This window comes from Chiloscyllium plagiosum, chromosome 28 (genome assembly GCF_004010195.1).
Source record: "Chiloscyllium plagiosum isolate BGI_BamShark_2017 chromosome 28, ASM401019v2, whole genome shotgun sequence".
Lineage (NCBI taxonomy): Eukaryota > Metazoa > Chordata > Chondrichthyes > Orectolobiformes > Hemiscylliidae > Chiloscyllium > Chiloscyllium plagiosum.
In genome coordinates this window covers 767,067-781,177 of record NC_057737.1, presented here as the reverse complement: position 1 = coordinate 781,177, position 14,111 = coordinate 767,067, and the positions used below count along the sequence as shown (strand labels likewise).

At 41.4% G+C, this 14,111-nt stretch overlaps 1 protein-coding gene across 1 annotated transcript in view; it reads left to right on the top strand.

Moving 5' to 3' along the window:
* smg6 (SMG6 nonsense mediated mRNA decay factor) overlaps positions 1–14,111 on the top strand; it is a 409,499-nt gene that overhangs the window by 152,759 nt on the left and 242,629 nt on the right. Inside the window, exon 10 of the mRNA XM_043718890.1 lies at positions 11,204–11,320. Coding sequence (XP_043574825.1) covers positions 11,204–11,320 — 117 coding nt within the window. The remainder of the gene's footprint in view (positions 1–11,203; positions 11,321–14,111) is intronic.

The following is a 14,111-nucleotide window of genomic DNA, read 5'->3' as shown; positions in this document are numbered from 1 at the left end:
GCAGGCAATGGCACTAATCAGTAAGAATGACCACCACACAGTCCTTGTGCATGTGTATTCTCTTTGCATGCAAAGTCCCAACTTCGCATTGAGAGTACCCTCCCTTGTGCTGTGTAGCACTATCATTGAGTTAAATGGGATAGACTTTGAACAGACCTAGGGCATCGTGGGCCATCAACAACAGAATTATACTCCAACACTATCTGCTTGGCATATGCCGCATTCAACCATTGCCATCAAGCCAGGGGCTATTCCTGAAGTGCAGAAGGAGCACCACCATGCAAAAATAAATAAGGTGTTAACTTGGTGAATCTATAAAACAACTACCACAATGTCAAACATCATAAGCAGTAAGTATTCAACACAGCTAAGCGATTCCACAACAAACAGATCAGATGTAAGTTCTGCAGTTCAGCTGCATTCAAAGGTAGTACACAATTAAGCAATTCACCGGTGGTTGGGACACTACAAATATTCCCATCCTTATTGATGGTGGACCCCGGCAAAGCAGTGTGAAAGACAAGGCTGAAGATTGTTGCAACAAACTTTAGCCAGACATGCTAAGTGAAAAATCCTTTTTTGCCTCCTCCATAGGTCGCCAGCATCACACATGCTAGCTTTTAGTTAATTTGATTCACTTCACTTGATATCAAGAAATGGTTGGAGGCTCTGGGCTCAGATGGCGTTCCAGCAGTGGTATTGAAGTCATGCTCCAGCATTAGCTATACCCCTAGCCAAGCTGTTTCAGTACCATTACAACACTGACATCTACCCGACAATTTGGAAAATTGCCTTCAATATGTCCTGTACATAAAACAGGACAAATATAACCCAGCCAATTACCGCCCCATCAGTCTACTCTTGAAAAGTGATGGAAAGTGTCCTCAACAGTGCTATCAAGCTGCACCTGCTCAGTAACACCCAGGAAAATGAAAGTTTATTGTCTCTGAAATCAAATCTGTACTTGACTGAGTGTGGCTTCAAGAAGCCCTACCAAACCTGGAGTCAGCGGGCAATGGGAAAAACGTCTTTGGTTGGAGTTGTTCCTGGTACAAAGGAAGGCAGTTGCATTTGTTGGAGGCCAGTTATCTCAGCTCCAGAACATCTCTGCAGAAGTTCCTCAGGATAGTGTTCTAGGCCCAACCTTCTTCAGCTGCTTCATCAATAAACTGCTTTCCATCATAAGGTTAGTTTTCACAGAGAAAAAGACCATGTTGTTGAGAAGAATACTGAGATACAGGCTATTAGACTAGATGGGATTGGTATTCATAAGGAGTTGGTGTTAGCAACTCTGGAAAGTGTGGAAATAGGTACGTCCTGTGGTCGGATGGGATTTACCCAAGGATTCTCTGGGAAACCAGGGAGGAGATTGCAGAGCCTTTGGCTTTGATCTTCATGTTGTCATTGTCTACAGGAATAGTGCCAGAAGACTGGAGGATAGCAAATGTCCCCTTGTTCAAGAAGGGAGTAGAAACAACCCTGGTAATTATAGACCATTGAGCCTTACTTCGGTTGTGGGTAAAGTGTTGGAAAAGGTTATAAAAGAGAGGATTTATAATCATCGAGAGAGGAATAAGTTGATTAGGGATAGTCAACACGGTTTTGTGAAGGGTAGGTTGTGCCCCACAAACCTTATTGAGTTCTGGATGTAGGTTTGATCGCTGAGCTGGAAGGTTCATTTTCAGGCGTTTAGTCACCGTACTTGGTAACATCTTCAGTGAGCCTCCGGACGAAGCACTGCTGATGATTCCTCCTTTCTGTTTATATGTTTGGGTTTCTTTGGGGTGGTGATGTCATTTCCTGTGATTTTCATGTCCTATGGTGATGTCATTTCCTGTTCTTTTTCTCAGGGGGTGATAAATCGGGTCCAAGTCAATGTATGTGTTGATAGAGTTCCGGTTGGAATGCCGTGCTTCTAGGAATTCTCGTGCATGTCTTTTTGGCTTGTCCTAGGATGGATGTGTTATCCCAGTCGAAGTGGTGTCCTTCCTCATCTGTATGTAAGGATATTAGTGAGAGAGGGTCATGTCGTTTTGTTGCTAGTTGATGCGTTCATGTATCCTGGTGGCTAGTTTTCAGCCTGTTTTTCCAATGTCGTGTTTGTTACAATCCTTGCACGAAAGAAAATGACATCACCAACCCAAAGAAATCCAAACCTATAAATAGAAAGCAGGAATCATCAGCAGTGCTTTGTCTGGAGGCTCACTGAAGATGTTACCTGATACGGTGATGGAATGTATGAAAATGAACCTTCCAGCTCAGCGAGCAAACCTACATCCAGAACCTCAACGTGAGCTACAAATCTTCTCAAAACTCACCACCTTCTTGAGTTCTTTGAGAAGGTAATCAAACTGGTGGATAAGAGTAAAGCGGTTAGCATGGTGTCTGTGGATTTCAGTAAAGCATTTGATAAGGTTCCCCACGGTAAGCTATTGCAAAAAATATAGAGATATTGGATTGAGGATGATATAGCAGTTTGGATCAGAAATTGGCTAGATGTAAGAAGCCAGAGGGTGGTGATTGAGGGGAAATGTTCATCCTGGCGTTCAGTTACTAGTGTACAGCAAGGATCTGTTTTGGGGCCACTGCTGTTTGTCACTTTTATAAATGACCTGGATGAGGGCGTAGAAGGATGGGTTAGTAAATGTGCAGATGACACTAAGGTCGGTGGAGTTGTGGATCGTGCTGATGGATGTTGCGGATACAGAGGGACATAGATAATTTGCAGAGCTGGGCTGAGAGGTGGCAAATGGAGTTTGATGCAGAAAAGTGTGAGGTGATTCACTTTGGAAGGAGTAACAGGAATACAGAGTACTGGGCTAATAGTAAGATTCTTGGTAGTATAGATGAGCAGACAGATCCCTGACAGTAGCCACCCAGGTTGATAGGGTTGTTAAGAAGATGTGTGTTAGCTTTTATTGGTAGAGGGATTGAGTTTCGGAGCCATGAGGTCAGGTTGCTGCTGTACAAAATTGTGGTGCAGCTGCACTTGGAGTCTTGCGTACAGTTTTGGTTGCCACATTACAGGAAAGATGTGGAAGCTCTGGAAAGGATGCAGAGGAGATTTACCAGGATGTTGCCTAGTATAGAGGATAGGTCTTGTGAGGAAAGGCTGAGGAACCTGAGGCTGTTTTCGTTAGAAGAAGGTTAAGAGGTGACTTAATAGAGATATACAAGATAATCAGAGGGTTAGATAGGGTGGACAGGGAGAGCCTTTTTCCTTGGATGGTGATGACTAGCATAAGGGGACATAGCGTTAAACTGAGAGGTGATAGATATAGGACAGATGTCAGAGGTACGTTCCTAACTCAGTGAGTAGCAGGGGCATGCAACACTAGTTGTGAAACTTGAAAGGGTTCAGAAAAAATTTACAAGGATGTTGCCAGGGCTGGAGGATTTGAGCTATAGGGAGAGGCTGAACAGGCTTGGGCTGTTTTCCCTGGAGTGTCGGAGGCTGAGGGGTGACCTTATTGAGGTTTACAAAATTATGAGGGGCATGGATAGGACAAATATACAAGGTCTTTTCCCTGGGGTGGGGGAGTCCAGAACTAGAGGGCATAGGTTTAGGGTGAGAGGGGAAAGATATAAAAGAGACCTAAGGGGCAACTTTTTCACACAGAGGGTGGTACGTGTATGGAATGAGCTGCCAGTGGAAGTGGTGGAGGCTGGTACAATTGCAACATTTAAGAGGCATTTGGATGGGTTTATGAATAGGAAGGGTTTGGAGGGATATGGGCCCGGTGCTGGCAGGTGGGACTAGATTGGGTTGGGATATCGGCATGGACAGGTTGGACCGAAGGGTCTGTTTCCGTGCTGTACATCTCTATGACTAGTAGACTAGCCAACTTTAAGGGCATTTAAATGGTCATTGGATAAACATATGGATGATAATGGAATAGTGTAGGTTAGATAGGCTTCAGAATGGTTCCACAGGTCGGCACAACATCAAGGGCCGAAGGGCCTGTATTGCGCTATTATGTTCTATGTGGAAATGGGGATGTTCGCACAGTATTCAGCACTGACAGCTTGAGAGTAGCATTTTTGCCACAGAAGTGCCTGCTAATGACCATTTATAACGAGTGAATCTAAGCATTGCTCCTTGTGGCATTGCAATCACTGAATCTTCCACTGTCTACATCCTGGGGTTACCATTGACCAGAGACTGAACTGGACTCACAAACTGCCCATGTACTGTTAGATTCAGCATGCTCCTTGTTGCACTTACACTCCTAACTCTCATTGTTTGCTATTTGTGGAGAGTTTTTTTTCCAAGCTATTTTGCCAGGCTCCGTTGCCTGAATGTCTAATGTACAGTTTTTTTATTCTTGAGCCAGTTGCAAAAGAATGCCCTATTAACGGAAGTGGGACCTGCCAACTGAAGAACAATTGAATAGTGTTATTCGTTTACAGTGAGAGGAGACACACTGGTGAATGATACAGTGCTAATTAGAAAGGCACAACATCCTGCCATGTGTTGGCCCTCTCCGCCTTTGTTTCCTGACCTTCCAGTCAGCCTGCTGACTTTTGTTTCATGTTTTCCCAACTGTATGTCTCACTCCTGAAGAGGCAATGTCTGGTTTGTGAGAACATACAATCACTTTATTCATCCATTTGATTTGACCATTTCTCTGCTAAACTCATACAAATAATGTAGTTTAAAGAGAGTTTGAATAGTGTGTTGAAGGTTAAGGAAACACTTTCCAATTTAGGCTTGCAGAGAACCTCAAGCATCATGTTGCCTACCGTGTGTTTTTTAAAATTCATTCATGAGATGTGAGTGTCATTGACTTGGCTAGCATTTATTGTCTAGCCGGCAGTTAAGAGTGAAACACATTGCTGTGGTTCTAGAGTTACATGTAGGCCAGACCAGGTAAGGATGGTAGATTTCCTGCCGTAAAGGACGTTAGTGAACTAGAGGGGATTTTACAACAATTGATATTGGTTATCTGGTCACAACTATGCCAGTCAACTTTTCACTTTCCAGATTTTGACTGAATTCATCTTTCACTATCTGCAATGGTGGGATTTAGATGCATGTCCCCAGAACATTAGATGGGGTTCTGGGTGACTAGTCCAGTGACATTACAATTGAAATATATGGCTTTGCTACCCCTAACACGTATGGTGAAAAGTGTTCCCAAGTACAGACACTGACAATTTCTGCTACAGCATATAAACAGCATATGACACAGCATATAAACTTTTGCAATTGCTTCCCTTGAATGAAATGTGAGGCATTAAGAACTATGGTGATACTGTTGACAGCTGTATATCAGAGATTATGTATCAATCTTCTGCTGATACAAGATAATGCTCAGTTTCAGATTTGAAGCTTTCTTTCATAGGGTATGTAGATGTTCATTCTCACTCTTTAATACTCCTGTATCTCCAACTCTGCCTCTGTGGTGTGATAACTTTGTTATGAACTTTTCCCTTTTGCAATTCCTGTCCCTGTGTGCCCATTCTCATTGTTGTCCATTGCTCTATTAGACTCCCTTGAACCTCCTTCCATTGCAGATTGCTGGCCAATACTCCTTTGTCTCAATTTGCACTTCTCCAAACGCGAGACCTGATATTATAAAATTCAACGTCAATATTTCTGATTGCAGTAGAAGGATGATTTTCAGGCTATTTCACCAGTCTGGACTAAACCAGAAATGCACTTAATTAATAATAAAAATAAAATACTGAGGAAATGTAGCAGATCTGACAGGACTAGTGGAGAGAGAAACAGAGTTAAATGTTTCCAGTTCAAAGAGTCATAGCCAACTTGAAAGTTTAACCCTTTCTCCAGCAGTTTGTTTTTATTTTGCATCTCCAGCATCCGCAGTACTTTGCTTTTATTTTATTGGACTTGATTAATCTCGCGCAATGTTCAAATTTATGATTATAAGCCTTGAATTGATTACACTGTTTTTCTGCTTCCCTACTGGTGAATTTACTCCTCCCTTTAATGTCAGGTTTAATTATGGCATTGTACTTTAGAGAGAGAGAAGTTTTTGAAATCTATTTCTCCCATGAGACTGGGTAGTGCAGTGAATGAATGTAATGTCCTTACAGTTTGGGACCTGAATTTTAATTTTGCTCAAACTGGTGGAATACAAAAGTATTCTCCACACGCTTCAGGGTCCTGTGTGAATGGGTTTGATGCAGTTTCCATCCATATAGTACTGAAGGTGCACTCTTAGCTCATAAATGGCCATTAATGGTAATAAATTGGTAAAGCAGCAAATAGATGAAATCAGTACAGAAATTGAATATGCCACCGATACAATAAAGGGTGCACTTTTGAGCTTTAGTGAAAGCATCTCGTTCAGAGTAACAGATTTACTCTTCTTTTCCCTGCTGTACCCCACCCATGCTTATTGAGTCGCAGCAAAGTGTTGCAAATCTTACCATTCCTCACTTTGATAAAATGGGGTGCGTGGAGAATTCAGTCCCTATTTGCCCCTATTTCCTCTTCCTTGTATTTAGATTCTAATGTACAATTTCTCATTTGTACTTAAAATACATAAATACGACATCTGTAGACGTTTCACATGGTACGTGGAATCAGTTTGTCTTCCAGTTGCTAACCGTACTTAGCACCGATTACTCTGAACCCCACCTACATGTTAACAGCTTCAGTTCTTTGGCTTCAGTCATCTCCTTTTCATCATGTTTGGAATACCTGTCTTCAGTTGCTTCATCAATGTCCTTCCCTGCATTCTAGATCAGAAATAGGGATGTTTGCTGATGATTGCACAATGTTCAGCATCATTTGCAACTTCTCACGTACTGAAGCAGTCATAGAGTCATAGAGATGTACAGCATGGAAACAGCCCCTTCGGCCCAACTCGTCCATGCTATCCAGATCTCCCAACCCAATCTAGTCTCACCTGCCAGCATATGGCCCATATCCCTCCAAACCCTTCCTATTCATATACCCATCCAAATGCTTTTTAAATGTTGCAATTGTACCAGCCTCTACCACTTCCTCTGGCAGCTTATTCCATACACGTACCACCCTCTGTGTGAAAAAGTTGCCCCTTAGGTCTCTTTTATATCTTTCCCCTCTCACCCTAAACCTATGCCCTCTAGTTCTGGACTCCGCCCATGTTCAAATGCAACAAGATCTGAGCAATATCAAGGTTTGTGCTGACAAGTGCTAAGTATCATTTTTCCCAGGCAATGATCATTTATAACAGGTGAGAATCTAATGATCACCCCATGGCATTCAGTAGCAGTACCATGACTGAATCCCCACTATCAACATTCTGAAGGTTACCATGAACCAGAAACTGAATTGGGCTTGTTATATAAATACCATGGCTACAAGAGCAGGTCAGAAGCTAGGAGTCTTGTAATGAGTAACTCCCCTCCTGACTCCCCAGAGTCTATCCACCTTCTGCAAGGCACGTGTCAAGAATATGATGGAGTATTCTTCATTTGCTTGGATGAGTGCAACGCCACCAATGAAGCTTGACACCATCCAGGACAAAGCAGCCTGTTTGATTGGCCCCACATCCAGCACCTTCAACATTAATTCCTTTCACCAATGCACAGTGACAGCAGCATGTACCATCTACAGACTGCACTGCAGCAGTTCACCAAGGTGTTCAAACAGCACATGCTAAACCCATGACTTCTACCATCTCGAAGGACAAAAGGAGCAGATCCGTGGGTGCACCATTACCTGCAAGTTCATCTCCAAGAAACTCACCATTCTGACTTGGAAAATCTTGCTGTTCCTTCAGTGTTGCTGGGTAGGTATTCTGGAACTCACTCCCTGACAACATTGTGGTGTAACTACACCCAAAGAACTGTAATGGTTCATGAAGACAGCTCACCACTATCCTCTTCAGGCCACTTTAGGATGGGAAATAAATGCTGGCCTAGTCAGTGATATCCAAATCCCATGAACAATTTAAAATAAAACCTCAACCGCACCAAGAAAACGTCTGCTTCTACTTTGAATTGTGCCTTAAAAGGTTTCTATCCATCACAATGTTCAGCCTTACTAGGCTGAATCTTTTTTGCTGTGCTTTTCCAGCAACAGATTTTTCAGTTCTGATCTCCATCATCTGCAGTCCTCACTTTCTCCTCCTTGAATCTTTCTTACCCTCAGCAACATCTATTCTGCTTCAGTTTTCCTTGTCCTCTCTCATTGTTTGTCTCAATTTCTCTTGTGTGTCTGTATCTCTCTCTCTCTCTCTCTCTGTCTATCTCACTGTCTCCCTTTCTCTCTCTCTCTCTCTCTCTCTCTCTGTCTCTGCCCCCCTTTCTCGCTGCCTGTATGTGTCTGTGTGCCCCACTCTCTCTCTCTCTCCTGTCTGTTTCTGTCGCAGTCACACTGAGACCCCTTTCCCTCTGTGCCTCTCCTTTTTGTGTGTCTCTCTGTCTTTGTGTCTCTGTCTCACAAAAGAAAGATGTAACTATAGTAACTATCATGGGTTTGAACTATTGCATCTTGCTGCTGATCTTGCTCTCATGCCTACTTTACAAGTTTGTCTCTATCCTTTCCGATTAGACCAAGATCTTGAATTCAATTAGTTAATCTTCACTGTTTCTTACCAGTTTGTGCATGACTTAATTTGCACACTGAAGCCTGTCTTCCCAGCCGTTCTATGCCCCCTATGTGATGGATCAAACTCCTTAATGTGTCTAGATTGCTGTCCTTATCACCCCACAGCCATAGTTTCCATTTCGTGTTCTTCCTTACACCTCCCTCCCCCTTCTCTCCCTCTGTTTTTTCCTACCCCCTCCAAACCTTCCCTGCTTGCTTTCATTTCCCCTGCCTTGCATTTCAATGATGAGAGCGCATTTTTTCTGCTCTCACTTCCCATGCCACGAACCTTGAAATCTACTCAACAATATCCTGCTCCATGCAGCACATAAAGAATGTGTCTGCCTCCTTTCTGCTTTCTGGAGAGTGTTATATTTGGAGGATGCACTGTTGGAATGAAATTCAGGTTGCACGTTTTTTGTTGAGACACAAAATGTTTTGGTGTAGTACAAATTAATCAGCAGTGGTATCAGACTGACTGGTAGATGTTGTATTTCAAGTTTAATGTAGTTTCATTCCTGATGTGATGTTCAGCACTCCATTCCTTCTCAAATTAGGTACTTCTGGTGCATTGGTGATCAGCATAATTCACAGTTGTACTATTAATGTGAATGTTGTCTAATCCAGATTGCTGTAGTAGAAAGGCAGACTAAAGATTTCTTATATTAACTCCTGTATTAACTCCACCATGATCTGGACAGTGGACAGGTCTGCTGGATTGTTTTATATAAGAGGTTGCGAGCTCTGGCTACACCGTGTCCTGTACATTAAGCAACTCATTTACTTTTCTCACCTGGCTTCCAATGTGATAGTTGTAGGATGTGGCTCTTCTTGCATCAGCTCACCTACAGCACTGAGTCTCACTGACTCCAAGGAAGACTCTGTCACCATTATGAATGGGAATGCAGTTTGCTTTCAGTATCTGATAAAATGTTTGGGGGGAGTCAGTACTGTACGTGCCCTGCAGGTATTCATGTTCCCCCAGTGTTATAAACACTTGTTCATTAAGCTCATCTCTGTACTAACAGTGTATAGTGCCGTTGAATCTGGCATTGTCTCATGATTGATGAAAGAATTAGTGGTCTATTTGATTTTGTTCCTGTGGGGTCCACTTGTGCATCTCTTTAGTATAGGAACTGAAATAACAGCCCTTCCCTATTTCACTGCTGATGTAGGGTTAGTGGAGTCATGTTCATACCTGCACTTGGGAAATCCACTGAGTAGCACATGTGATTGTTAACTTTCTAGATGCTGGAGTAGTCAGGAGGTCAGTGGCCGATTAGGCTCCTGACCTGACCACTTCAACACTTTTCACAGTTCTATGGTGAAGTACAAGGCCTATCTATTAACATCGCTGGGAGGCATTTTGGGTAGTTTTAGACTTATTAGCTGCTCACTTACCCCTTTGTGAATCCAGACCATAATGAGGTCTTGTTTATTGTGCCTTTTTCTGTCATGCGAAGATACCTAGTTTCTTTTGTCTCTCCTCATGGGTCATGTGTCTCATTGTAAGTGCCAGTTTAGATATAAAATAAAAGACTGCAAGTATTGAAAATCTGAACCAAAAATGGAAATTGCTGGAGAAACACAGATCTGGCAGCATCTGTATAGAGAAAGCATAGTTAACGTTTCAGGTCCAGTTTTTTTTGAGGCCTTGAGGTATTAACAGTTTTCTGAAAAGTGCGGAGAGGGGAAACCATTGGCAGTATCTGAGAGGGGGCTGCGGCTAAAGGAGATGAGAGTGAAGGCCTCACGGATTATTAAGTTGTTGTGGGAATCCATTTCAGGTAGTTTATGTTGAAAATGTCATCTCCATAAGATGGTCTAAGATTTGAGTTGGTTCATTTGAAAAGAGTTAGTGATAATGTCTTGGGGGTGCAAATGTAACTCATTAAGTAAGCTGCCGTGTTTGATTCTTGAGAATCCATCTGTTTATGGAAGCAACAATCTCTTACCGCACAAGAAAGAAGAATTGAGCAAAGATGGAATGGAGGAATCCGATCCCAGACCACTCCTCAGATCATTGATGCATTCCAGTTTGAATTAGTTTCTGTCCTTGAGTTCAAAAGCTCCCATCATTTTGATCATATGACCAATCAGCCTTAGTACTTCCGGAAACCTGATTATGGTTCCTTCTGTTTCTATCACTGGGTGTTTAATAAAGGCTTGATCACATTCTGCTTTATCACACATACAACCTTAATCTCCTATGCAATAAAAAAAACATGATGAAAGTATACACCAGCTCCTTGTGCATTTAATAGAGTGAAGACAGGATGACATTTCAACTGGAACCTTTCGTCAGACCTGAAAATATAATAGTACTGGCTTTTGACAGATTTGGCTTCTATATAAATGTACCTATAAAAGCAAAATGAGGATATTGGAAATCTGAAATAAAATCATTTTGCATACCATTCATGCCGAAAATGATACATCACCAGTAATTTATTCTTGAGGAAAGCTGTTAGCATGTTGCTGGTTGTGGTTAGGTAATTGCACAGCAAAATATTTGCAAAAACAAACCATCTTAGTGAAGGTGAAACTTTTCCAAGGCTTTGAAAGAGGAGTTTGTACAGTAAAATTAGCAGCTAGCTACTTGGGTATTTCTGGCGATAAACCTAATGCGCTCTCTCTTTCTTTTCTACGGTGTTTTAGATTCTGGTTCAGAGAACTGCCGATCAGTGATACAGGAGCATGCCACAGCACTGGGACTGGCCATATTCGGCTTGCTAGTGGAACGCTGCATTGAACAGTTAAAGGAAACTGCTAGAGGCAAGTGTTAATGTCTAAAACTGTGACCTTTCTTTCTGGGCCTGAATCTGACAAAGAAGGGCCAGTCTTTCTCCTTCCTACTGTTTTAAGTATTGGCATATTTCTTTCAAGGTGAAATAAGTGCATAAAATGGACACTTTTTAACGAGGTAGTACTCTGAGTTTACAAACTGCTAATAGTTTGGTCATTACCTAACTCCTACACTTAGCAATTTGCTGAATGCTTGGTGGACCATGTTTTCAACACGTGTTTCCATATTCAGCCAAAAGACTTTAGGTTGAAGTGGCTGAATAGGCTAACCAAAGAAAAACATTGCTCAGTGTAGCTTAAAATTGAGTGGCAAGGTATAGTTTTGCTCCAATTCTACATGCATCCTGTTCCCATTCCTAATAATCCTGTCTCCTCTGAGGTTATTCCAGTTGTAGATAGTATCATGTAGCACAGAAAAGAGCCCTTTCTGTCCAGTATACCACCATTGGCTCTTTGAAAGACATATCCCATTTGCTCCACTTGCTCTTTTCCCATCTTGTTTGTGTGCATGAACTTGCCTCACTCTCTGTAATCTCCCCTATAATATGAACAAACAATTTCCCAAAACCCTTCCATTCCCCCACACTTAGCTTTTGTGCATTTGCATCTTTCCTCCTCTGGTGGATAATTGAGAATTTACTCTTCACACTCTGGAATTATATTCATTTGAATCTGCATATCCAATTCTTTCTGCTCCGTCCAGGCAATCCTTAAATCCGGCATCTTCATCCACACTTCCTATCTCCCCTCCCAATATTTTCCTCCTAAGGCTCCTGTCTCTCTTTGCTAATTATGCATCTGTAAAATATGTTGTGATATTTTTCCATTGTAAAGACGTTAATAAAGTAAGTTGATTTTATGTTGTTAGAAACGTCATATTAAAATGCCATACAAACCTGGTATTAATTAAACTTGTTCACTTGTGTATTTAGCTGATGGAAAGTCTGCCATTGTTTTGCCTGTTTAAGTTGATGTAGCCATTAGCTCTGATTGGGTTCTCTTTCCCCTGTGAATGATGTGATACTGCAATACTGTACTTACAGTCACCAGGAGCGCACAATGAATTGGGATTGATTGGGTTGGCTCATTGTGATCTTTGTTAAGATGATCCTCTGAATGAATGATTGCTTCTGAGGAATGGACATGTCTTCCACGCTCAGATCTGAAGTGTTTTAAAAAATTCTTGTGAATGAGGTGATTTCTTTCTCTTTAGCTCTTTGGCTAACCTGCAGTTGATCCCTCAGAGTTGGTTTCCCTCCATAACTTACTGTCACATTGGCCTCAAAGTTTCCATCTTGGGAGTATGCCTCTTTGAGTGCTTTGGTACTCAAGTTGTTTCTGCGTTACATTTGAAATTGGCATTAACTGTATGACTATAATTATCAAGACTTCCACACAATCTGTTACATGCTATTTTGCATGAGTTCAGGATTATTTTGATGGATACAAATTCTGTTTCCACACTGTCTGACTTCTGTGGCAAACAAATAATGTGGTAACCTCTTGGAGTACCTACAGTCTTTTTAAAAAAAACATTATACAGGTTAAATAGTCATTTTTATGTGATTGTATTTCTTTTCTGATGATTTAGGAGTGGTTATACACAGTATCCTAGTTGGTTGGCAGTGACAATAATACAGTAATTCAATCTCACATACCTCAACTTATCCTCCATGAGTTGCTCAATTAGTTTATGATGTCATCTGCTCTCCCCTAAGTTAAAATACAGCCATGATATTATGAACATCTATAATTACTACTAATTTGTGTTCAGCATGTAATCACCATTAAATTTATATTCTGAGGATGATGATTGGATGCAACTCTGAAGCTATATTATACTGAGATGTTTATCTCGGTCACAGGAAAATGCCATGAAGAATCATCTTCATGATCTAAAGCTGAGTTGTTTAAAAATTAGGATCTAATATACTATTCATTTTAATTTATTGGGAACTGTTAAAATCTCAGAATTTTGGAAAAAGAAACAGCTTGCTCACTGGTTCTATATTGTTTTTGTATTTTGGGCAAACTGACAAGGCTGTATTTATTGTCCATCCCAAGTTGTACCCAGAGCATTAACAGCCAACCACATAATGAGCCTGGAGTTACAAGCAGCTCAAATCAGGTAGAGATACCCATACTCTGGGAGGTGAGCCTGAACCACATCAGTGAACCAGTTAGATTTGTTTTACAGCAAAACAGCTGCTTTCATCATCATTTCTGGTATCAAACCACAGATTTATTGAGTTCAGTTTTACTAGTAACCATGCTGAGATTTGATCTCTCAACCTCTCAGTTGCTAGTTCAGTGCCATAATCAGTAAGTATTACTACTGTGGGTGTCAGGAACAAGCTGATTAAGGCTGCCACTGTTGAATACAGAATAGCTGTTTCTGAAATGAGGCAAAATTAAAACTATGGTGGCAAAGGGCAGCATTGGGTTAGACTTATAAGCTTTTAACTGTGATCAAATCTTGTTAATGCCTTGCAAACCTCTCTTGAAATCATGTTTTAAAAACTGGATAAATGGGCTGTCACTCAGCAGATGTCTGACATTCTCAAAGGGTCTCACTCAGGAAGCCCTTTTAATGGAACAGCTTGGCTGGAGAGGAAGTCACTCAAGAGGTTTCTTTACAATTCGCTTCAGAAGATTGTTTAATAACTGGTTGACAAAGAGAAAGTTAATTCAGGAGGTCTGTCTGCAGGCTTAGTTTTCCAAAAAGCTTGTTTTGCTGGCAAGGGCAGCCATGTATTTGCAA